The sequence below is a fragment of the Anticarsia gemmatalis genome, chromosome 4, assembly GCF_050436995.1.
Source record: "Anticarsia gemmatalis isolate Benzon Research Colony breed Stoneville strain chromosome 4, ilAntGemm2 primary, whole genome shotgun sequence".
NCBI lineage: Eukaryota > Metazoa > Arthropoda > Insecta > Lepidoptera > Erebidae > Anticarsia > Anticarsia gemmatalis.
In genome coordinates this window covers 1,170,841-1,195,081 of record NC_134748.1, presented here as the reverse complement: position 1 = coordinate 1,195,081, position 24,241 = coordinate 1,170,841, and the positions used below count along the sequence as shown (strand labels likewise).

Here is a 24,241-nt window from a genome sequence, read left to right as displayed (position 1 = left end):
GCGTAATCAAGTTCATTTGTCGTGGCATAGTTTGGGGGCCTCTCAAATTTAACTACCCAACGACTATTAAATCAAACAGGTCGATCTACAATCGTAGAGGTTGACAAATTTAATTTCCTGTGGGTCGCTCCGAGTAATTTGTACGTAGATTTTAGTAAAAGGCCTTTACCATTAGAACAAAATATTATTATGTTGTTCGTTTGGGGAAATCTAATTGTGGTTATTTCGTTTGGAACGTGAATACGATGGTAAATGTAGCTTTTTGTTATAAAAAAATATTAGGGTAAAAAAATCTCGTTGTTATTTTGCTGTTGATATGGAATTCACAATACTTTTTAATCCATTGTATAAGCTTTGTAATATAACAAAAAAAATGTTCTTGTACTGTTCCTATCCAATACAAGGCAAGAATAACAGTTGCCTGCTTTCGTAACGAAAGCAATTAGTACAAGGAAATACAGTTATAAAAGAAGAATTCCGATGAGTTAACTAACCCCTGAAACCGAACACACCACTTAAAGATCTCAATTCAAACAAATCGCCAATAAAAAGTATATCCTACACTTTACAGGGAAAGCAATAAAGACGAAAACACACCCATCATTCTATTTGCATGGAGCGGTACTGTATTGTTTTTCAATCGCCCCCTTGTCCCCGAGCGATGACGTCATCGTAAACAAAATGGCCGCCCTCACTGAGAATGTTTTCGCAGAATTACGCTTACACCGTAACATTTCGGAGATTAACCCGGAATGAGGGATGACGCAAGATTTTTGTTAATGTTTCTTTATTTTTGGAAGAAAATTGAAATTTTTTGTTTGTTTTTTTATGATCGATAATTATGAATAAGATTGTTTTTTGAATTCTCGCATTATAGCTATTTGAAGGATGAAGGGAGAAATTGTAACGTTGACTTTTATAGAACCATTCTTAACTATTACGGTGACCCAATTTATTAACTGTTAGTTTACCTAGTTTTCTGATTGATCTCTATAATTTTACACCAGGGATTCAGTGTGGAAGGCTAAATATTAGGAGCAAGGCAAGCGTCAAAAACGAAGTACTTGTTTCAATAAGAGCCAAACTCTCAATAATTACAATAAAGGAAGCCGTTAAGCCGGTGGTTCGGAATCATCATTTTTTTTAGATAACTTGACTGCTTAAACTAGTTTTCATAATTCCTGCCCCATTTATCCTCATATTATAAAGTTGTGCATGTGTAAAAAGCTGTGCCAATCAAACTGTGTTTTGAGTGTAACGGGGGAGCCGTGTATTCCCTGTTCCAATTCGTGGCCCAAATTCTAAGCCTTTCGCTTTTCTGCACCAGACTCGTTGCAAACTCGTCTAGATTGGATGATGGTGTAAGTTGTAAGCTGACAGAGTTAGTAATAATAGTTATTTTCCCATTATTATTTGCATATGCTCACAATATTTTTTTGAATGATGTATGCTATATGTTATTTAAGGTAAAGATACGTAAAAATAAAATTTCTGAGCAGTACAGCATAATAATGTTGTTTTTTTGACGTTTAGAATTTTTAAGTAATCACTTTAAATGGTTTTGTTATGAATAACATTTATATATTCATGCAATGACAAATATTACGTTGCATTACAGTTTTTTCTAATTAAAGATCGTGCGTATAATAAGTTCGTATTTGAATACATACTCCTATGTAACCCACATACACAAACATACAAAAATATTCACTTCCTTGTACCAAATTGTATCTCAAATTGTACCAAACAAAATCCCCTAAAGTACGGCAAAATTCCCGCCCGTCACCTATAACTCACGCGGCGCACATTACCCCGCTCCTGACAACTTCATTAAAAGTGCCTTATAAATAAATTGCAACGGCTGCAACGTTTTACATGCACACCCATTACTCGCTCAAATATTGTATAATCATTGTTTTTGTACGGGACTTTTTGTGTCACGCTTCACGATAGAAGTGACTTTTATAAGTTTATTTTATGCTTTTATCTGCGTCTATGTAACGTTAAAATAAGTATATTTATATAACTTATAATCACTTTTTCTTCATTGGGAGTAGGTAGTAAGTAAAACATGCCTTTTGCTTTTATAATTACCACTTTGATTAGCTAGATATTGTGTTGCAAATACAACAAAAATTACCTCCTGCTCCTTTAGGTTTAGGTGGAGAATAAAACACGCCATTTTCTGTTATCATTACCACTTCGATTATTTTCATAGATATTGCGTTACAAGTACAGTTAAGGTGTCTACCTGCCTTTACTTCAAAATACACCATCATCATTATCAGCTAAGATTAATTATACTAAATTACCAGTCACGGTAAAAAAATACAGCGTGTCTTTATTTTTGTTGTCACGCTCACCGCTAGACGTTTATGTCTTGTCACGCTACTAACTTCATTAGTAGAAACGAAATGCAGCAAATACGCTCTCGAGTGTCATGTTACAAATCTTATGACTTCAAAGGATCTTCTTGTTAATGCTCATATTTGTTTTCCAAGTGTATTTAGTAGTTCGGCAAACGTCGAGAAGCAAATAACTTTAAGGTAATGCACTGTTGCAACTGTAGCGAAGTAATAAACCTTTTGCGAAGTTATGTTATTACGTAGAAAGTGTAATTTGACTTTCACAAAGGTTCTTTGTGAAACGTGTTGTCTACGTCAATGTTTTGTTGCTTGTTAGAGGAATTGGAATAAAATATTATGAAAGTTTTGGATATATTTGTGTGTACTAGTTTAGTTAAGTTTTGCACACATTATTGAACATTATTCAGATTGTGTCAATAAGACTTGATTGACTGGACTTACTATGAAAAAATGAGAGGGAAATGGTTACGTTACTACGTACAATAATTTTCACTAGCCGTGTCATAACTTACTCAACGGCGCAATTATTTTGTTTAACAATAATCTAAGCCAACATCGCAGAAACGAACCTGAAGCGCCGTGTTTTTGACTTCAAAAAATTATAACCAGTCGGCAATAAAAACAGAAAATACGCTAACAACACTCAAAACCCAACCTTTTCAGACATGCAATCACACGAATCATTTTAACATCAACATAAATCGCTTATCGCTTGCATCACGCTCCACGCCAGAACACGTCCGCTCGTAGCTCAGGCGACAACTTCATTAAAAGTGTCGCACAAACAAAACGCAGAGCCTGCACGCTCCCGACACTCTTTGTGTGCCAATCAAATTTTTGCTGGTAACATGTAGAAAATACTGGCATGATCAGCGTGTTAAGCGGAAAGCACGGAGCGCGCTCTTTGTGTGATTATCTCGGTGTCACGCTGATTTTCTGAGAAATGAGCGGGATAGAGAAATCGAAATGTTTCTGTTATTTAATATTAATCATTAGATTAAACTGATATAGGATCAGCCAATGCTGAAGAAAAAGGAGTAGATAGAAGTAGATTAGGAAGGAAACATGACTGACGTGATCATTCAAAACTAGTTTGACTAAAACTTGAAGGCCATTAAAATGTTTTTGTGACTTGTTACTTATGATTGAACATCTGCTTTGCAAGCTTATATGTTTCAAAAGTTGCCGCTTATTTATTGATTGTATTGAAATTTACTTGTCTTGTTTATAGTTATAATTTGAATACGCCTCTATATCAACTCGTCAAAAAAAAATTCTATAGTTTTTTTTATATATTTGCTCACTACCAAATTAAATATAAAAATCCGTCAGAAAAATTTAAATACATTTCAATTCGCAGAACTACCAGCGTGAAATGTTCACGGCGTAACATTTTTCCGCAATTGTTTACTGTTGCCTTTGTCCCGTGTTGTCCCATGTTGTCCCGTGTTGTCCCACGTTGTCCTGTATTGTCCTGTTAGATATGCAACATGTTCAGTCGTTGATTAATGCGGTACGCTTAACATGTTCGTTCTCATTTTTCAATTTGCATTTTGAAATGAAAATGTTTGTGAAGTTAGAGTTGTCGGCTTTTGTTGGCTGTTTATAAATTGGTGTTCTGTGGCGTATTGATTGTGGAATGTTGGAGTTGCTGTATAATTGAGAAGGGTGTTATTGATGAAGAATTTTATTTGAGCAAGCGAAAAATGCTTGGTTTATTTTTATACCTTAATTAACAGTTCCGAAAGTCTATTCTAATAATAATAATGACGTCCACGTCATGTTTAGTTTTTTCAATACATTCACATTGTATTAGAAAACAAAACAAAAGAGGTAGACAGAGATTCTATAGTAACTCGATTAATTTAATGAAATAATCTGGTTAGGTTAGGAGCAATCCAGTCAATCTTTGAGCAGAATGAAAAGCGATGATACAAGTTTATACAACACTGTCCTGAGTTTTTTACACCAAAACTAATTTTCAATATCTACTCAAACGCTAGTACCTTATTTCCAAGATTTATATCGTCCACTCTATCCATCTTAATAAACAAAACATAATTAGCGAAAAGCTTTAAGAAAACTATGGTAATGCGAAAACGGCATCAAAACTCGCGATTCATATTAAGACAGTATTAAAATTATTACTGCAGCAAGCTTGAACATTGTTATAGAAATGTTCTTAAAGAAATGTCATCTTTCACATTGTTTTAATAAGGCACTGCATTTCTCAGGTAGAATTCGTTCCTATGAATTTTTATTTCCTTTTTAGAGAAGAGCTGTGTGTTTAACGAGCTGCTTTAGCTTTTTGAGCAAGCAACCTTATTATGAATGTACCTGTATAAAGGCGATAGTTGGACTGAGTTTTTGAATGTTGAGATCAAAGAAAATAAAGATGGTGCTTGTATCGTCTGCCTTGTTAAGGTTTATAAATGTCAATGGACTATTTTAATGGTAAATTTTCTCCTGTACTCATAAAGGTGATTTGCAAACTATGAAAATTGATCTGCATTCGAATGTATTTCAAAGGAACTTATTTAAATTATACGTTAGTGCCGAAATTCTACCCGTGAACTGTTAGTCTCTTCTGTTAATTTCGACTATTTCAAGCACTCTAATAACTATATTATTATTATATTACTTTGAAAAATGATGGCTGTCGTTTTAATTAATCCACTACTGTGTAGCTAGAAAAGTTTTGGTTTCTCCTGACATTAAATTTTTAAACATCTTGCATTCTGAATACACTTATCAAAATCTTTGAGATACTCATGGCTTCAATCATCAGATATGATCACATCCGTCCCAGTTATTTCATCCTCTCCACCTTCCTTTTGTTTACGGCTCGCTTTTATCAAAAATTCACCGTGCATCACAATATTATCATCGTAAAAGCCATTTACCTATACCACACGCACGAATCCTACTCATAATATGAATTTTGCAATACCACGCCTGGCCCGGCATTACTAACAGCTTATCTTAAACGAAAGAAATCCAACGATTCCCAACTCGCAATAGCGAGACTTTGAACGACTTCACAATTCTTCCCTCCTTGTCTTACATATCTGTAAGGTGTATCGTTGTCCCTTTCCCTCGTGCTACTTCCATAAGTTCGTATCATGCTTCGTCCCTTTATATTTCATTTATGGTGTACGTCGAAACTGTTTTGAAGTTCTCCCGGGAGTTTGTACGATTTGTTAGCATTTTGTAGTGACTTGGATTTCTTTTAGGCCGCGATTGGTGTATTTATTTTCAACAAATTGGAATAGGTTTTTTTTCCAGTTTGTATTGTTCGGTCCTTAGTGGACAGTTCCAAAGTAAGAGGTCGGGATTTGGTTTTTAACAATTGGAAGCTTGCCCGTCGCCTTTTTTCGTGGTTTTGTGGATATCGATATATTTTTACTAGGCGGTTCTATTGATATTTTAACTCACTGTGGTTATTGGGCTCTTGTATTTTTAGAAAACAATGTGGAAGTAAAATGTTTTTATTCTGAAGCAGCACCATTTGTAAATCTTTGTGTTCTTTGTAAATATAGAAAGCGCGATATTTTTACAATTACACGAAAATACGTGGAATTGTAAAAATGTATTCCTAGAGTATATTATTATTTTCATAATTATATAAAAGAGTGAGATAATTTCTGTTACGCAACATAATTCTGATCCATATTTTTCAAAGCTATTATTTTTGTTATATCAACTACAAACTTCCTTAAAGAACTCGTGTATTATGATATAGCCGTTTTTCCTCAACATTTTCCTCGAGAAGCTGATATAACATTTCCTTTTTACCGAAAATATAGATTTCTGGGTTATTTGTTAAGAAAAATCAATCCGGGGTAAAAATTGTTCGACAATATAACTTCATTAAGGATAGATGGAAGATAGAAATAGATGCTTAAGGATTAGTTAAGCTTTTAGGTAAATATGAAAATAATATTAATGAGTTTGAAAACAGACAGAGTTACTATAACCCTGTCTGCTTAGTTTTAAACCGAACTATTATCATTATACTAGCTAACCCCCCGCAGTTCTGCTCACGAATTTTCTTAGATTTTTTTTGTTTTCTTCTCTGCATAAAAACCTTTCCCGTGGCAATTTTACATAAATAATAAGTCAAATTGTTTAAACGGTTCTTGAGTTTTGCACTTAGCAACACGTTTGGCGATTTATTTTTATGTATAAAAGTAATTTCAATCCTATAGTTTTAATTATTTATTTGGCCTGTGTGTCTAGTGTTTTAAATATTAATATATTTATAAATATTGTCGAAGTGAATACAACGCGCTGCAAAAATCAGTCATAGGTGATCTTTAAAATAATCGAATACGAGTAAGTGTGCCACGAAATATTATTAAGTTTAATAAAAAGCTTAATACATATCTTTAGTACTTACGTGTTAAGCTCAAGGTCCAGCCTGAACTTATGATTAAAAGCTTTGATGAGAAGTGATGTCCTGTGAAAGTGTTTTCCAGTCTGAAACAAAGAAAAAATAAATGTTACACTTAACGATTTTACTTTTTTACCATCTATTAATTAAAAATCCAAATCCACATTGTCTATATTTATGCAATTTTCGCTCGATTAGTTGTGTTTAATTTTACAGAATATGATTTTCTCTTCAATAATAATCCACATTATTAACTAATTAAGGTTTAAACTCCACTTTCTAAGGTATATAGATACTAACCATAAAAATATTTTTAAAGTGTTTGTTTCCAATATAGTTATCAACATTATGTCTAAGTCATTCATTTTATCCATAAAAACCTTTGATTTGACTTAAGAGGCAATAAAATGAATATTATTATAAAAAATCACGAATTGAACAAAAGCTTCTCAATCTAATTCATCATTTAATTTACAAAGAAAAGACCTATAGTCTAAAATTTATTGCTTTTGCCGTCGTAAACACTAAAAGACAGACTGTGAATTTCAATGAGAGAAAGAATAAAGGATTTTTGACTAAAACGGTGATTCGTACGCCTGATATGACATATGAAATATTTTTGATTACCCGACATTACGACTGAAAATGCTAACTTTCATTTAACCTTTTGCGTTTTGTACAATTTAATATGTTTTTAGATTAATGGTTTTTCATATTATCTTTCGAGTGTGGTTAGAATGTAAATGTATGGAAATGTTCATTTAAGATAGTGTGAGTGATAAGTGTTAAGCCTTAAATTCGTGGGAATTACTAAGTTTTCACTTTCTATATTTTTCGTTTTTCTTATTTTGCTTACACGGCGAAATCACAAAACCTTCTTTTATAATTAAATAGTCAGACCTCCGAAAATAAACTTTGGTTATTTTGAGTCAGGCTTGAATTCTACTCTTATTAAAATTGACTTCTGAAAACTACACGTAAGTATTTACACAATTAGTTTTATCCATAAAACTTTGTCCAAGAATAATTTACGAGCCCATAAAAATATTTCACTAATTACTTAACAAAAGGTCAAAAATCTCCATCAAAATCACGAAACATTTCAAAACAAAACATAGTGGGCAAAAACGGAGGTTTCTTGGGGAAAATTCCATTAAATTAGTGCACAGTGGACACAAATCCCTTCTCCCTGGGATCGGACAGAACAGGCTCCGACAAGCTGCTAATGACCAACTCTGATGAGGGTTGCTCCCGACAACTTCCACCTATATTATTTATGTTTTAACAATTGAACGAGGTGTGTTGTTAGGGCGGGACTCAGTTTTTAGTTGAGAGTGAAATTTGAAAACTATTTATAAAATTTCTTGGCTTTAAAATTGCACTTTGTGGTAAACTTTTAAAAAAGGTATTCAAAATTAATTTCTTGATTCTATAATGCGATGTTCCTTATTCTGTCCATACTATCGATCAGCGAGTGTTTGACTTTCTACATTATCCAGAAGAAATTAGTTCTTCCGTAATGCGTTAGAGGCGCTCATACAAAATTTTGATCATAATGTGTATTGCGTATAGTTTGCTTCTTTAAAAGATACATGGTATTAAAAATGTCCAGCCACAACTAACACTAAAAACTAAAAACTACACAAAAAAAAACAATTCACGTACATAACAAGCGGACTGAAAGAAATGGGTCACTCCTGAGAAGAAAATAAGTAGCGACGATTCACTGAACCGAATGTCTATATCTGTTCGTACTCGCAGTGTTCGCCAGTCAACGTCACCGAAGCAAGGAGGCAAACATAATTATATATAAGGTTGACTTCATGATTGAATTTGCCAGCCCAATTGATGCGATTTCCATTTTCTTTTTTCGCCATTTCATTTTTTGAGGGTTTTTCATAAATGTTTTATTAGAGATTTTTGAGGTAAATAGATTTGGGGTTTTGGGCGTTTTAATGTCTGGCGTGATTTCTCTGCAAGAAAATGTTTCAATTTCATAAGTTCTAAGGTCAAAATACTTTAACATCCAAGTATTATCTGACATTATGATCCTTATATCCCTATATTAGCAACCTTCTTGTTCCTCTCATTTTAAAAATAATTATTACTTATTAAACTTTTAAACTAAAGCCTTAGCTAAAATCAAGTTTACATTGTCCAAAATTACTGACATAAGATCACAAACAAAACACAAACCGAAAAAAATACCGAAAAACACAAAGGCGTCTACTTACACGTCGCAAAAAATACAACAAATGATTTCAACAATGTATTTATACTAGAGTATTATTTACCAAAGTATTCTTTAATCAAACGACAATTACGTACACTGACGGTGTCAAACAGAATTTTTGATAGGCCATCTAATGAGAGAATTTTACACGCCCTGCTTCTCTCTGTATAGAACAATGGGGACAAAGGGAGGTTAACAATTCTTTAATATCAAATATGTACGCTATTACGGCAGCGTAAAGTTCAGTTTACATTGTAGGTGAAAGTTCTTCTGGCAGACTAGATGTATACAGTTTTAGAATGTGTTAAAAGTAGAAATATTACTAGAGAGATAGAATTTTAGACTTTCCTCCGTTTTAGTCGCGAAATCTAGACGTGAGCGTGAGAATTCTTTCTGAGTATCTCAGTTGTTAGTTTAGGCTAAGTTTATTGGTCCATTTTGGTCTATAGCAACTGGAAACAGTCGATCAAATTCACTACCACATAAGCTATAAGAAAAAAAATCACGATTAAATTCCTTCGTTACATTTTCATTAGTAAGGATATTTTACTTTCGTTAAATATAATAAGTTTTTCATAATCCAATTTATAAAATATCGATAAAATCATGACTAAAATTACCATCACAAAAGATGCAGAGACCCCGTACAAGGTTTGCATACATAGCCTTCGCAAAAACTCCATGAAAAATCTCCCTTACCTGCCGTTCATGACCCGGAAAAAGAACCGGCCGGAAATATAAACTCACCCTTATGAGCAAAACATTATGAAATTCTCCAAGCACTCATAAGTGCTTTTCCCTACAATTGTTACCAAATTGGATATTAAACATTGAATTGGTCGCAATAAACATCAAACATTTTTTTTTGTCTGAACAAAAATATAGCACTAATCGTTTCACATCAAGTATTTTGCTTATTATATGTTTTTGTGAGAGATTTTCCCCTTATTTTACCCATAATGTTATTTAATAAAGCGGGAATTTTATTGGATTTTTTCGCTTCTTATTTAAGATATAATTAAAACGGAGTTTTATTGTTTAGCCGCGGGTGCTTTTTCAAGAATTCCTATGGAGGCTTTATTGATAATAATCTTTAGGAGTACAGAAATAGATATAGAGTATATTTATAGCAGATTATGTTTGTATACAGTGTCATATTTTGTTTTCTTTATACATCAATATTTACCAATATTATGAGTTTTGTGAACATACCATGAATAATGCAAGTGTCTATTTTAAGATGTATTGAAATATACAATTTATTTATAAGAGAGAAGTACTTGCATATAGTTCTAGAGAACATTATGTGTAGCGTATATAATTATATTATTATGTATATTATGTATTAGTATCATTTGAAAAATATTTAACAGACAGAAGACAGACAAAATATTTTGCTAAATACATGAATAGCGACTTACACAGTGTTTAGCTTACGTAGTCACATAATTATTATGTAGCACATAGTGAATTATGTATTATTCATCGACATATAAATCTCAAAATCATAAACCAACATGCCAAAACATAATCAGCGGCCAGGTCAAAGGAGGTCAGAGAAAGCTAGACCAGGTCAGAGGTTCGTGAGCTACATCGGATTATTGCTAGCCATAGCAGAAATTTAATAATCCACTGGCTTCAGGCAACACGGGAACACGGCCATACTGCAATGTATGTCCGCGTCAGTAGACACTAGTTAAAAAATAAACTAAATATTCTCGTGCTAAAAGTTCATATATTTTAATTGAATTTGAACACGGCTCCATTTTTGAGAGCTGCGAGTTTTCGTAAAGGGATGCAGGTTAATTTCTTTTTTTATGGCTTGCCGTTCGCCGTTTGTGTTTCTGTATGGAAAATTACCTAGTACACAAATATTTCTTTATATTAGTGTTTATTACTTTCAGAAGAATATTTTAATAGTTGATTTTCGACATTTTATTAGTTATAATACTAGTAAATAATAATCAGCGCCACTGGTGTCTCATAGTAATTTACCAAATCGTTTTAATTTTTTTTGTTCAAGGTTTGAGACTGGAAGAAAATCCACAATCTGCAGTAGGAAGGCATAATTATGCTGTTCATGATAATGTTAATTAAGATTATGAATTGATAAATTGCAGATAGTTGTCAATAATAAAATCAGAGTCATTTATCTCACTGTAGAGGCATTTTGTATACATTTATGTCAATGTAGCAGTGTTGCAATTAAGATACTACTCTACAAGTAGTATTATTATTTAGCTCACCGTTGATTTTCTGAACGAAATAGTGGAATAAAACTCATAAAACAGTTTTTCAGTTTGAAGAAGAATAAACAATAAACTGAGGTTTCAATATCACTTCGCGGAGGTTTCGAGAGTTCTTCAGCGTTTTAATTAAAATGGTTCAATATTTAATGGTATTAATGTGGAGGTATTTTTGAACTTAGTTTTGCAATTACCTATAGTTTGTCTCTGAAGTAATGAAATATACGTTTTGTGAACTATTATTGCGTGATTAAGCTTGTTATAATTAATTTTTGCGATCTGCTAAGCTAAATTAATGAGAACTTTTAATTTGAATATTTACAATTTAATATGAATCATATTGTCATACATAACTGCAGATAACATGGCGTAAAAGCTTAACTTCAAAATTTCTGCATACTCAACTACGATTATGGATTCATTATCATTCGTACTTTTGCCTTTAATTTATAATCTATGAATACATAGTAGTCTATTCAAACAGTTTAAATATGGAGCCTGTTCTCAAGTCCAATATTGGCTATAACACTGTCCAACATTTGTACACCAAATTCACTTTCCATTTTAATCCTAAACATTGGCTAAACCCACCAATATTGGTTCAAAACTGTCAATTGATTGTCACATTGGCACCGATAAGGGTCTCTGGTTTAATACACAATTAGTATTAGTTAATTAGTGCGAGCTGTCAACGCGACGCCAATGCTGATATGTGCTGTAATAGGATTAGAGTGTCGTGTTGGACAAAAATATATTGGGATTTGTTTAATAGTTTGGTAGATGCTTTTCTGGTATATGACATTGAAGTAGGACCAATTGGCGTTGCAAGGACGAGTACATAATTTGACAAGAAATTGCTGCAGATAGAGATTGATGAAGCAGTTTGAGAGGGAATCAATGGTATGCCACTGGTTGGCAAAAAGTCATTCTCAAACTAAACAATCGTGAACTCACTGGTGATCGTGTATTACAGTACTAATTTCACGTTAGAGTTTTTCTGAAGCTATATAGAAGAAACTATAATATACTTACCTCATTTCTGAACACCGTAAGACTATTGAGAATAAGACTTAGCACTTTTTCGCGACTATGACATGATGGTTATCACACACAAGATACATCTGATCATGGAATCGTAAGTAAGACACTATTATTTACAAGTGGTAGAATATAATATTTTTGTGATTACCCAATAGGTTTTTTGAGGTCTATTCGTGTTTTATCAAATCCGTTCTATTATGCATACGTCATCTATCTACATCTTACTACGTAGTTACTTATCTATACAAAATCGTTACAGCACCTTTACCACCCCACTTCTAAGGGAGAAACTAATTTATTTCCCAATTAATTCGTATTACCTGTAAATATTTACCCTACCATAATTCCGCAACATATCATCCGTATCTTTAAAGGATCTGTCACCCGAAGTGTTACGAAGTTAAACGGAGATTGCCGAACACGATACACGGGGTGAATTCAGGAATCTCAGATATTCACGTAGGTGTGGGTACTTAGGAAAGCACTTTGTAAACCTTCCAAAACTGTTTAAGTCAAAGGATATGAGGCGAAAATTAAGTGCACGTTTGATGACCAATTTTGTGATGCTTAACATTCATATTTTTAATGTTTCAACAGCATCGAATTCGTTTTATGGATACCTCCTAATTGGTTTACAATAAAAAAGGTGTCATTGAAAGAATTACAGGCCATTTTTTTATATAAAAGGAGCAGGTTCTTGATACAGTTTTCCTGTATAATAACTCAGTAGTCCATACAAAATGTTTAAATACTATTGTATGATAGATAGCATTCACATAATATCATGTTTCAAGTTACAAGTGGTCTCAAATTAGGTCAAGGCAACACAACAAGGTGAATTCCATCCGAGAAACGGCTCCAAGCACTTCTTAAGAACATGACACATTTGTTTAACAAAACAATTACATCCGACCTGAGCCCGCAACCTGTAACCTGAACCCGAAATCTGGAACCGCGAACCACATTCAACCCGTAGCATAATGGGTCGGACCCTTATTCAAAAACGGTACCGCTAGGGTCCAAAACAATCCTGTACCTACTGATTTAAGTAGGGTATCGCATAATCTTTTTAATTAGCAAAGAGGCCATGCATCAGGCCGTTCTTTTGTTTTCAAGAAATATGTGTTGTTGCTCCGATTCTGAGCTTTTTAATGAAAGATTCGGTTCGGCATAAATTTTCATACAATGTTTGGACGAAAAATATATGGGATGTTCTTGGTTCATAATTTAAATTGGTCGTAAATTTGGCGCTCGATTGTTTTTGACCGCCTTCAAAAAGGACGTGGTCGTCGACTAACGGATGGTTACCGATTACCCTTTCAATAATTTAAATTGAAAAAAAATAGTATACGAATTAAAGCAGTTTTGTTTTCTTTCATTTTTTATTAAAAAAATATACATACTTTGACGTTAATAACGAATTTGATAATAATAATATGTATTTCTCAAAAACCAAAAACATTTAATTAAAATGGAATATAAACGTCACCTAATAACTCTGTAACAATATCCCACGTTTTCAATTCCTAATACCACAACATGTAAAACAAAACCGAATTCCAGGCTTCATGGAACAGATGACGTCACAGTTTAGCCACAGTATTTAAGCTTTAACCATTATCCCAACTCCAACTTTCCCTCCATTCCATTCTAAACAAAGACACACAAAGTATATCCAATTCATCAGAATTTCGGAACGAACAAATAAACTAAAAGTACTTGTAAATAAATCTCTCAAACACGAAAACAATTTCCGAATGCGCACGATACATTGCGTAGCCGGCAGTAAATAGTTATGCCGAGGTTGGGTACGAAACAGCAATGTACGAAACACTTAGAGATAAAATATTGCGAAGTGCTAATGCATGTGTAGAGGTAATGTTTCTCTTTGTTGAGGAATAGGATTTATATTCACGGGGTTTTACACTTGTACAGATAAAGTGAGCCGAAATAGTCTTTGTGGCGTTATTGTTTTAGTTTCTGCTCTCTACTGTAAAATAACAAATTACACAGCAGTTCTTTTATAAAAAGTTTAATTTTATATCATGCTTATATTTTACAGCTATTTTACTTCTAAACTCTGTAATTTTTTAAAAACATAAAATTTTAGATATAATATGTTTCTTACTTAAAAACGCTAAAATTATTGAACAGTTTAAGATAACATTCTACCACAGGTTTATAACTGCTATTGAATTTGAACTCTCAACTTTCTTTTAGAAGTACATGTGCATCTTACCAAACAGATACCAAACAGTTATAAATACAGTTACTCTCGAAATAATAAATTTAACTCACTTCCGTAACTATCTAACTCTTCCGAAACTAGCTAGGCAAATGGTCTTTTCTTGAGATGAGGGAAAGGCTAGTCCTTAAGGCCATCATAGGCCAAGTGCGGGTCACTGCGATTTATTTTCTATTCTTGTAAAGCCTGCATCACATACTTTGATTCATACAGCAATATTAAACCGGTGTTTCTCTAAAATCACAAACGTATTTGTCTAAAGTAAGAGTACATCTTTCTCATTTCCTCAAGGGCTGTGACAATAAAATGTCCGTATTATTTGATACAACAAAAACATTAAGAAAGTCCATTGAATACGAGTATTTTTTCAATTACATTTGCGGTAACGAGCCAAGTGAAGCGTGGTTCCTTTGATACTGAGTGAACGAAATACTGTTACTTTTGATATTATGTGATGATGATTTTTCTTGTATGTTTCGGTTTGTTGTATCCGTGTTTAGTGGGTGTATGTGTTAGTTGAATGTAAGGCCTCAGGCTCCCAGGCCAGGTATCCTTTTTATGTGTAATCAAGTCTGAAAATAATAATTTAGATTTTGAGTCCAATATGAACCAGGCTATTTTGTGTTGTTTTTTATAGTAATAGTGTATTTTTCGGAAATATGAGCATTACCATTAACTCTGTTATTCAGTATTTGAAAATAATATTTTAAAAGAGACTAAGAGAAAGAGAGATTTACTTAAAAGAGAAAACATTCAAAAATTTTACATTTAAAAATATCAGAATTAAAATAAGTTTTAACTTGACCTAATAAAAAGTGTCTCAAAAACAGAAAATCTACAACAAACAAGCAGATAAATCTTTCAAAGTTTGTAACAAACAATTTATATCACTTACACTAAAAACATCACAAAAATAAGGAACGTACAAAACAATTCAACGCAGCCATAAGTCAACATTGCAACTAAATTGCAATATCTTACAGATATAAATCATTTAGATTCTAACAGAAACAATAATAGAGAGACATGTGTAGGCGACGTGACGACTTACAAATTGTCACCCTTTGCGGGTTATATAGGGGTTGTATGGTTACATATAAGTATTAATATTAACAAGGCCTTTGAGCGGCTTGAACAACTTTGACACTAGGTTGACCACTAACCATACGATAAGAAGAACAAGAATACGGAAATTATCGAGAACACGAATTTTACATTAAAATGCTTGATGTTTCGGCGCAGGTTACACTGGCCGTGGTCGCAGGATTCAGTCAGTCTCTACAACCATTCGACGCAATTGCTGCTGGGAAAATCAGCAAAGCAACTTCAGCTTTATAAATAAATCTGAATTGCAGAGATTTATACAACAAACGTTTAATGAAACAGAAAATAGACTACAAAACTACAAAAAATGTTTGTTCATGTGAAAATTATACATCATCCTGACGTGGTGACCATTGTGGCATGAACATTGTAAAAGGTTGAAGATAGTCGTAATCCGACATTATTCTCCAGTAAAACAATACGATAAATTAAATGAAAAGTGGGAGAACATTTTTGTATCCAGTGCGACTTGTCACTGACCATATTTTCAATACTAATGTCAATTGACGATAATTTATAAAACAATTCAAAATTCTCAGTAATTTCTGTCAAACCCTTCAATAAAACACATCATTAAAATATAAAGCAGACCAAAATAAATTACGCAGCAAACAAAATATATATTTTAATAACAATTTACTGCAACATTTTGGCACCTGTATTTGCGCTGAAAATTTAATTGGGACGTGAACAAAGAACTTGCTTTGTTTAATGTGTTTTACAAGCTAAATTTTATATTTCGGTAATAATTTTGTATTTGCGTGAAATTCGTTCGTTTTATGTTGCAATGATTTTGTTATGGCTCTCGAGATTGTGGTTGTATTGTAATTTAAATTATATTACGACAAAATTTCTCTGCAGTACAAGTTAAGATCAATGTCTGTATAACTAAGTTAATTTAAATTTTATAGAGACCGTAACTTTTTATTTTTTTGATGGGTAACTATAATCTAAATGTATCTGATTAAGAGTACTTTTCTTAACAAAACCTTTTGTTTTCTTGACAACGTAAAAACAGGTATTTTACCCTTAAGAGCATCCGACATGCAAGTCATTCATCAACATCTATACTAATATTATAAAGCTGAAGAGTTTGTTTGTTTGTTTGAACGCGCTAATCTCAGGAACTACTGTTCCGATTTGAAAAATTCTTTCAGTGTTGGATAGTCCATTTATCGAGGAAGGCTATAGGCTATATTTCATCACGCTACGACCAATAGGAGCGGAGTAGCAACGAAAAATATTACAAAACAGGGAAAATTTTGACCCATTCTCTCTTATGTGACGCAAGCGAAGCTGCGCGGGTCAGCTAGTCAGTTATACAATCGAACATTACACATAACAACACGTTCCATTTATTTAATCAATTTTAATAACCCCCCAAACGATCAACCCACTATCAAATTGCTACATTTCGTTGGCCGAAAGTGTAGCCCTGACAGTTTGTGTGTTTTTACGCAAAACGCTTTGAATGTCCATCTTGGGTGAGATTCTGGGCCAGCGGTCCAAAGTAACGGACGCCGAGGGACCTATGTATTTTTATTTTTTCTACCCCTATATTGCGGTTTTTGGAACAATGGGGTTATTAATTTTTTGGGGTTGTATTTTGGACATGGATTGCGAGAGTTGGTCGTAGGAAAATAGCGTAATATTTACATAGAAAATTTATATTTTCTCAATTAATTTGAATGGTATTGCTAGAAAGTTTTGTAAATTACACAATGAAAGTAAATTGCTCAAAGCATATTTGATCCACTACTGCCCTGTCGATCGATAGAGGTAGACAATTGCGCTACTGGAATCCTCAGTGCAATATAATTGTCATTATTGTCTACTACACAATCGCAACATTATTACAAACTACAATTAATTATCAAAATATGAACCACAACACGATCAATACAATTTCTCCCACAAAACCACAAATGTATTAAAACTACCCGTAAAACGCAAGTACGTTTTAATTGCATCTGATTGCAAATTATTTAAAACTATTTTCGATGCGGTCGATGTCATAAATAAGCCTGGATTACAGTTAAAACCCCGTTTTATATGGCATGAAGTTACTACTTCAAGTTAATGGTGTTAATAGCCATTATGCTGTTTAACTGAGCTTTAATCAAGAGCCGATTAACTTGGCTTAACTTGTTGTAAATTAACGGAACGAAAATGTATGCTGTGGTTACTTTGGCATGTGTGTTGTTTATTTTTTCGAAATAAATTACGTGGTTTCAGGAAGTACCAGGCTGGTTACAATTTTGTTTTGTTCATGAGAGTCACATTCGTTAGAAATACTATAGGTTTGAAAGAAAAAGGAACACACTTTTGTTTAAAAAAATACAATATTAATCGAAAATTTAAAATCACTAAACATGTAACTATTTAACATAACGAAATCCTTCCATCACACCTATAAAGAAAAGTAATTTCGTTGAAACATAACGTAGAGATGGTTTGAATGCTTGATGTTTCAAACAAACAATCCTTTCAAAACCCTTAGCTTCTATAAAAACAGTCCATTTAAATAAAAACAAGTATTTGAACACAGATTTATTCACACGATACACTGCATGTGAAGTGCAAATAATCAAGTTAAAAAGAGACTGTATAGATTAAGAGAGTTCTATATCCAACTTCATTCTATTCTGCAACAGGTTTATGCTATACTAGACAGTACAGTGCACTCTGTTCTATCGAATTAGCTCGGCCACATCCCGCGCCTTTTCTACTCGACCGATGCACTCTATTCTGTAGTCAATGCTTTTTAATGAAGCGTGTGGTTGGAAAAATGGCTGCTTGTTTATTCTTTACTAGCGAGTGCCCACTCGCATATAAAATTTTGAAATAAAGTAGACTGTGATATGAAAAATGTTATACATACTGGATTAGTGGCTTAAATGTTAGGATGTGTACCGCAAATTACTACCGCTATCGACAACCGGCAGCATAGCTATCGAAAAATTTCCTTTGAAATATAGTTCAGCGCCTCTTGCGAGCGTCGTAGAAACTATTTTGGCAGTACATTTTAAAAGTCAAAAGTAGTGAATCGTGCTACTGAAACAAGTAAGTAAGTCTGATCTGGGGATTTAGTAACCCTTAATGAACTGTTTTAAGGAACTCTTTAAAACCTTGCAGGATACATCACAATGTTTTTCTTTACCTTTACAGCAAGTTGTAATTTTTTCTATTACTCATATACTTTTTAAACTCACTGACTTGCTGTTTTAGGCATAAACTATCGAAAGCCTTTGTATCTATATCCGTATAAGTGTATCTATCTAAAGTTGGTATATCTTAATCATCTTCATATTACGGCTTTACATATAAATATAAAAAAATCTTCAAAAACCACGCGTCTAATGATATAAGTACCAAAATTAATACACGAACTAAAAGCTAACATATTGATACAAGCCAGAAATAAGCCACAAATAAGCTGTTATCAGTAGTTTATGTTTATCAGAGTAACCTTTGACTGTAACCGTAATAAAACTGAGGTATCGTTGTTTGAATAAAGCCAGATAATGGCATGTGGGTCTTTTGACTCATAAATAAGGGTAACGGAATAACATTTGGAAGGGCTGTGACAATTTTAGTAGTTAAATTTTATGGATTTAAAGTGAATTATAATCATTTTATTGTTTTGATACAATTTCAAATGATTTTTGGGAAAATATCTTCTTAGGACAATGTGTAAAATAGTTCTAAGAACGTTGTTCCAATGATACATGACGCTTTTCAAGCCTTAAAATGAATCCGTGTTTTTATGTGCATTTAGATATCACTACTATTTGATTAACAAAATATTATCTTCGTATGTATAGTTTTCATCAATAAATTGCTCGTTTCTATGCAGTGCTCTTGAGACTTGTTTTCCGTATCCAGTAAAAGGTTTCTGTCCTATTCCTCGTTCTTATAATTCCCAAACATTTAATTTCAAATTCTTAACCAGTTGAACCCCAATACCAATAAATTTTCCTTTAAATCTACAAACGAATCTTAATTCATAATTTCAACTACAAGCCATAAATGGAAACAACAAGCGCATCCGATGCATTTATTCCTATCCCTTCACATCAGTAGCACATAAAATAAACGGTTTTATTCCACAGTCGATAGCAATCTGGTTTTTCGATTGTCTCGGTGAGAGTGAATGCGCCATTTTATTGCTTCACTCCGCTCCATACGTGCTATACTAGGGAATATCGTTAGCGATGTAGAGATGCGGGCTTTCGAGTGGTCGGGTGCAGCGTCTCGATTTGTACTTTTGTAAATTTGGTGGGTAATGTAAATTGTTTTTATAATTAAATGTAATGTTAATTGGTGATGTAAAATATTTTATTTTATCATCATTGAAGAATTTTTTTTGCAATATTTTTCTTTCTTGGAACATCTTTAACCGCAAAGTATTTATCAAGGGGTCAAATTACAACAAGATCTAAAACTAGTAAACATTTTTTTTTACATTTTAGCTTTGTTTTTCTTGATGTTTCAGCAGAATCGCATGTGGTTCTAGTTTAGTGATCATGACAATATATAGTGCTATATTTTGGTAAACCTTGAATAATATAAAAATCCTTTTATAGTCTTGCATCACAAAAGTTAGAATCTGAAAAATATCCTTGACCCAAAACCAATGTTTACGCCAAAAATCTTTCATCTTCCCGAGAACCTACAAACTTATATTTATAGTACTAATAAAATTTTCTTAAACTGTTGTTGGAAACGAAGGGACTTGGTTACGAAAACTTTTTAATTCGCGCCGTTAACTGGCAGTTTATTGATTTTGTTTATAACTTTCTGATGGGCTGTAAAGTAGACCATTATTCATTGTGTTTTCATTATCACTCCGTCACTGTCTTAGTGCTGTCTTCGTATTAATTTATCAATCGTGATTTTGAAAGACGCGTATGCTTTTTCGGTGATGACTTTGGTTTTAGAATATGATATCGATTTGGCTATAAATCTTTAAGGGAGTGTGAGGTTGCCAAAGACGATGTCTAAGATACAGCAAAGGGGAAAAGAAATATTAGGTAGGCTGACCACACTAATGTAAGGGATTCATAGCACAGAAGAGAGAAAGAGAGCTGCTAAAATCTTTCAAATTCTCTTTTTCTTATTCGTGGCTCTACAATACTATTATTATCTTGTAACTTGTTAACTATAGTTGATAATGGCTTAAATAACTTGAATTTACTTCGAAATTATGACCTACTTTTTGAACTTATAAACCTTTGATTTAAAAGTAGTTTTTTCAATTACTAAACGACACAACGCCCTGTCATTGTCTAAATAAACCGAAATTCAACAAGCATTAACCACTATTCAATCAAAACTCAGCCCTAATTAACCTAATTGAAGCCTCAATTTCAAAAATAAATAGTATTGAAACGCACGTGACGTCACAGTATCGGTATTATTGCGCGCGGACTCCGCTTGACCGCACGGACCACCAGTTAATGAATTAAAATTAAATATACATTAAATTGTGGTCATTTGCACTGCTTGTGACTATCAATGTTTCGAATACGGGTTTTTATAATAGAAGTAGGTTGTATAAGCCTGCAGAGTAAGTAATCTTGGTCTGGGTAGTGAATACACTCACATGTGCATCACATGTGCACTCGCCGTGGTCCCAGGCTGACTTGAGTCAGCCTGGGACCACGGCGAGTGCAACCTGCGCCGAAACGTTAGGCATTTTAAGGTAAAAAGCGTGTTCGCGTTAATTCCCGTATTCTATTATACATTAAACATGCAACGCGAGAGTTTAAAAGTTATAACTTAGCATCGTATTTAAAATTAAAGGTACACATAAATTACAATACAAGGAACAGGGTTTTGGCCATCGCAATTATTAAAGTGATCTGATTACTAATTCTGTATAAAACAGTTGGCGCTTCCTATAAAATGTAATAATATATATAAATGTGTCAGTGCAATTATTATAAATTACATATAACTAACGAATAAATACTGTATCTATATTTTTACAGGCTTATTTTCTACGTTTCATTGTTCAATTCATCTCTATTAGCTGTCAACGAGATATTTATTCTGTTCCAGTTATAACATATTTATGCACTCCATTCATCATTCTATGATCCATCTATTTTTAACTGCTATTATTATTTTCTAGAAGTGTAGTTACATTTTTTATACTAACAAGCGCTTAAGCCTCGAATATCTGATCAGATTTTTTAAACTTTTAGTTATGGATTTGAGATATCTTTACTTAAAAATAAATCATAATTATAATAGCAGCAACGCGCTGCTATTATAATTAAGGGCCAATGTATCAGTAAATACAGTAAATTTCTCTTGAAAAAAAATTGACAATACTGCCAAATACAACAATCTAAATGATGTGACTAATGTACATATATGACACACGTAGACATACAAAAACGAATTAAAAAAAACTAAACACGCTGAAGAAGAAAATCCTTTACAAAAAACCTAACGTTCCCAACTCCACAACGAGTACATCTCTCAGTATCAAGTTTTAATAAGTGAGCACATTGAGCTACCGACTCAACTTTTAGAGTTCGTCGTATGCAACGAACTTCATGTTAAGTATACAAACTTCAGGTTAGTTAGGAAACGGCTGCAAGATTTCCAAGGATTTTTCTTACGGTAGTTTTATTGAAGGATTTTGTTCGGGCGTATTGTTGAGAGCCTCTTGAAATCAGTTTGCGTGTGTTTTGATTCGAATATGTGTAGGATTTTGAAATAGACTAAGATATTTGTTAAAGAGTATTAATGAAATTATGTGTGCTAACCTCATTATTAACTCCATTATCAATCGTTATTAATTATTACTTAAGAAAACTAAGCCTTATAAATATAATACTAAACATTAACTTCCTAACTTAACTACTCTTTCAGATAAAACATTCAAAATCGACCTGCTAAATTACACACATAGAAAACATTACCACATCATCCATATACGCTTTCCACTCATTCAAACATTTCCCTAAAAATACTAACGCTTATCCAACGGTGCATATTTTAACGTAAAAACTCAATGAAACAATTCCTCTCCTACACACTTAGTTTCCCATTGAACGAGCACGTTTTACCTTATATATTATATAACATGGTTACTTGAGCGAAGCCCGACGGTAGGGCAAGGCTGCATACCTTTTTCTGTTTCAAACAATTTGATGGAAGAATATTGTCAAGATCTCTCAACCTTTTGAAGGCAAATGAGATTTTGGGATAAGTTTTTCGGTTATTGATGTGAATTTGTATTTATGATGGCAGCTCTTTGTAGTTTTCAATGGATTTGGGACAAGTATTATTATGTTAATCACCCTTTGGAATTGAGTTTGCTTCTTAAAGTTTAGGGAGGTGAGGGAGTCTGTTTGTGACTGGTCAAGCTTGTTGTCGGGGACGTTATTATATAATCTTGTTATAAAATTTCCCGACCCTTCACTTCAGCTTCTTGAGCGGGCATTTTTACTTTCATATATACAGCGATAAATAAAACGCAAGTGATTTGCAATTTATATTACAAAAACATTCAGTAAAACCCAGTTTAAACAACAATCCAACATTAAAAGCTTTTATTGCGGCAAATATCACACACTTTAGCGAATACTCTAAAAAAATCCGTGTTCAAACAGTAAGCGTGAGTGCACACCGACCACAAATCGTGCCATAAGGGCGTGTGTACACACGCTGTTTGCAGAGGACATGGTAAACATATTGCTCGTAACTGGCAACACGACAGCCAATAACGCTATAGCTTTTTAATAGAGTATATTTATGGGATATAGTTTAGATTTAAGGCAATAGACTCGTGTGTCAAAATTATGTTTGTTTAGACGAGAGAATAAATTCCTCCTCGTAAAACTAAAGTAAACATAGTCTAATGTTGAAAAGACACAAAATGCAAAGTATAGGAATAAATTCAAACTCATAAAGATGCAAATACCACCTTTCAAAATTGTCACATAAACGGTACCTTACGCAACAAAATTTTAATAAGACCCTGATAAATGTATCTCAGAGGAAACCATTTTTAACAAGACAAAGATCACAACCTGTAATAACTCACACGAATTTTTATTATACGACGGTAAACAAATATCAAATATACGGGACGACCTTTGGATACTTCACACGACACGGCTGATGAAAAACAAACTCTATCACTTCAAGAATAAAGTGGAATTTTGTTTGTGTTTATTGTACAGGGTGTTAGGCCGAATAGTTGAGCCGGCCGAAGTTGTCAGCGTGATTTAGTGGTTGTAGGGTGGATGAAAAATTGTCAGGCGAGCGCACAAATCATCTACGCGCCTATACCGATAGACAGACAGACATTAATATAGTGTTTACCGATATTTATACCCTGTCTGGGAGAGATTGTGATAATTGGTAGCTCTAGTTAGTTTTTTGTGATTTATATTCTCGCGTTGATTGATTTATTTATTGTTTCGAAATAGTTTTTTCTTTTCACTTAGCTATGAAAGTCATTACTCATTTTGTTGTGTTTTGTGTAAAAGTGGGAGCTACTACTATTAATTATCCAAATAGAAGAGCTTTGAAAAATTATACGTTAAGATAGGTATGAATGCTAAAATCCTATTTTTGTACGCTCGAGTTTGA

General features: G+C 33.1%; 1 protein-coding gene across 11 annotated transcripts in view; it reads right to left on the bottom strand.

The window, feature by feature from the left end:
- mmd (disintegrin and metalloproteinase domain-containing protein mind-meld) overlaps positions 1-24,241 on the bottom strand; it is a 476,847-nt gene that overhangs the window by 153,217 nt on the left and 299,389 nt on the right. For all 11 annotated transcript variants that reach the window (XM_076112972.1, XM_076136870.1, XM_076112975.1 and 8 more), the window contains one exon: positions 6,766-6,845. In XM_076112972.1, the coding sequence (XP_075969087.1) occupies positions 6,766-6,845 (80 nt within the window). The remainder of the gene's footprint in view (positions 1-6,765; positions 6,846-24,241) is intronic.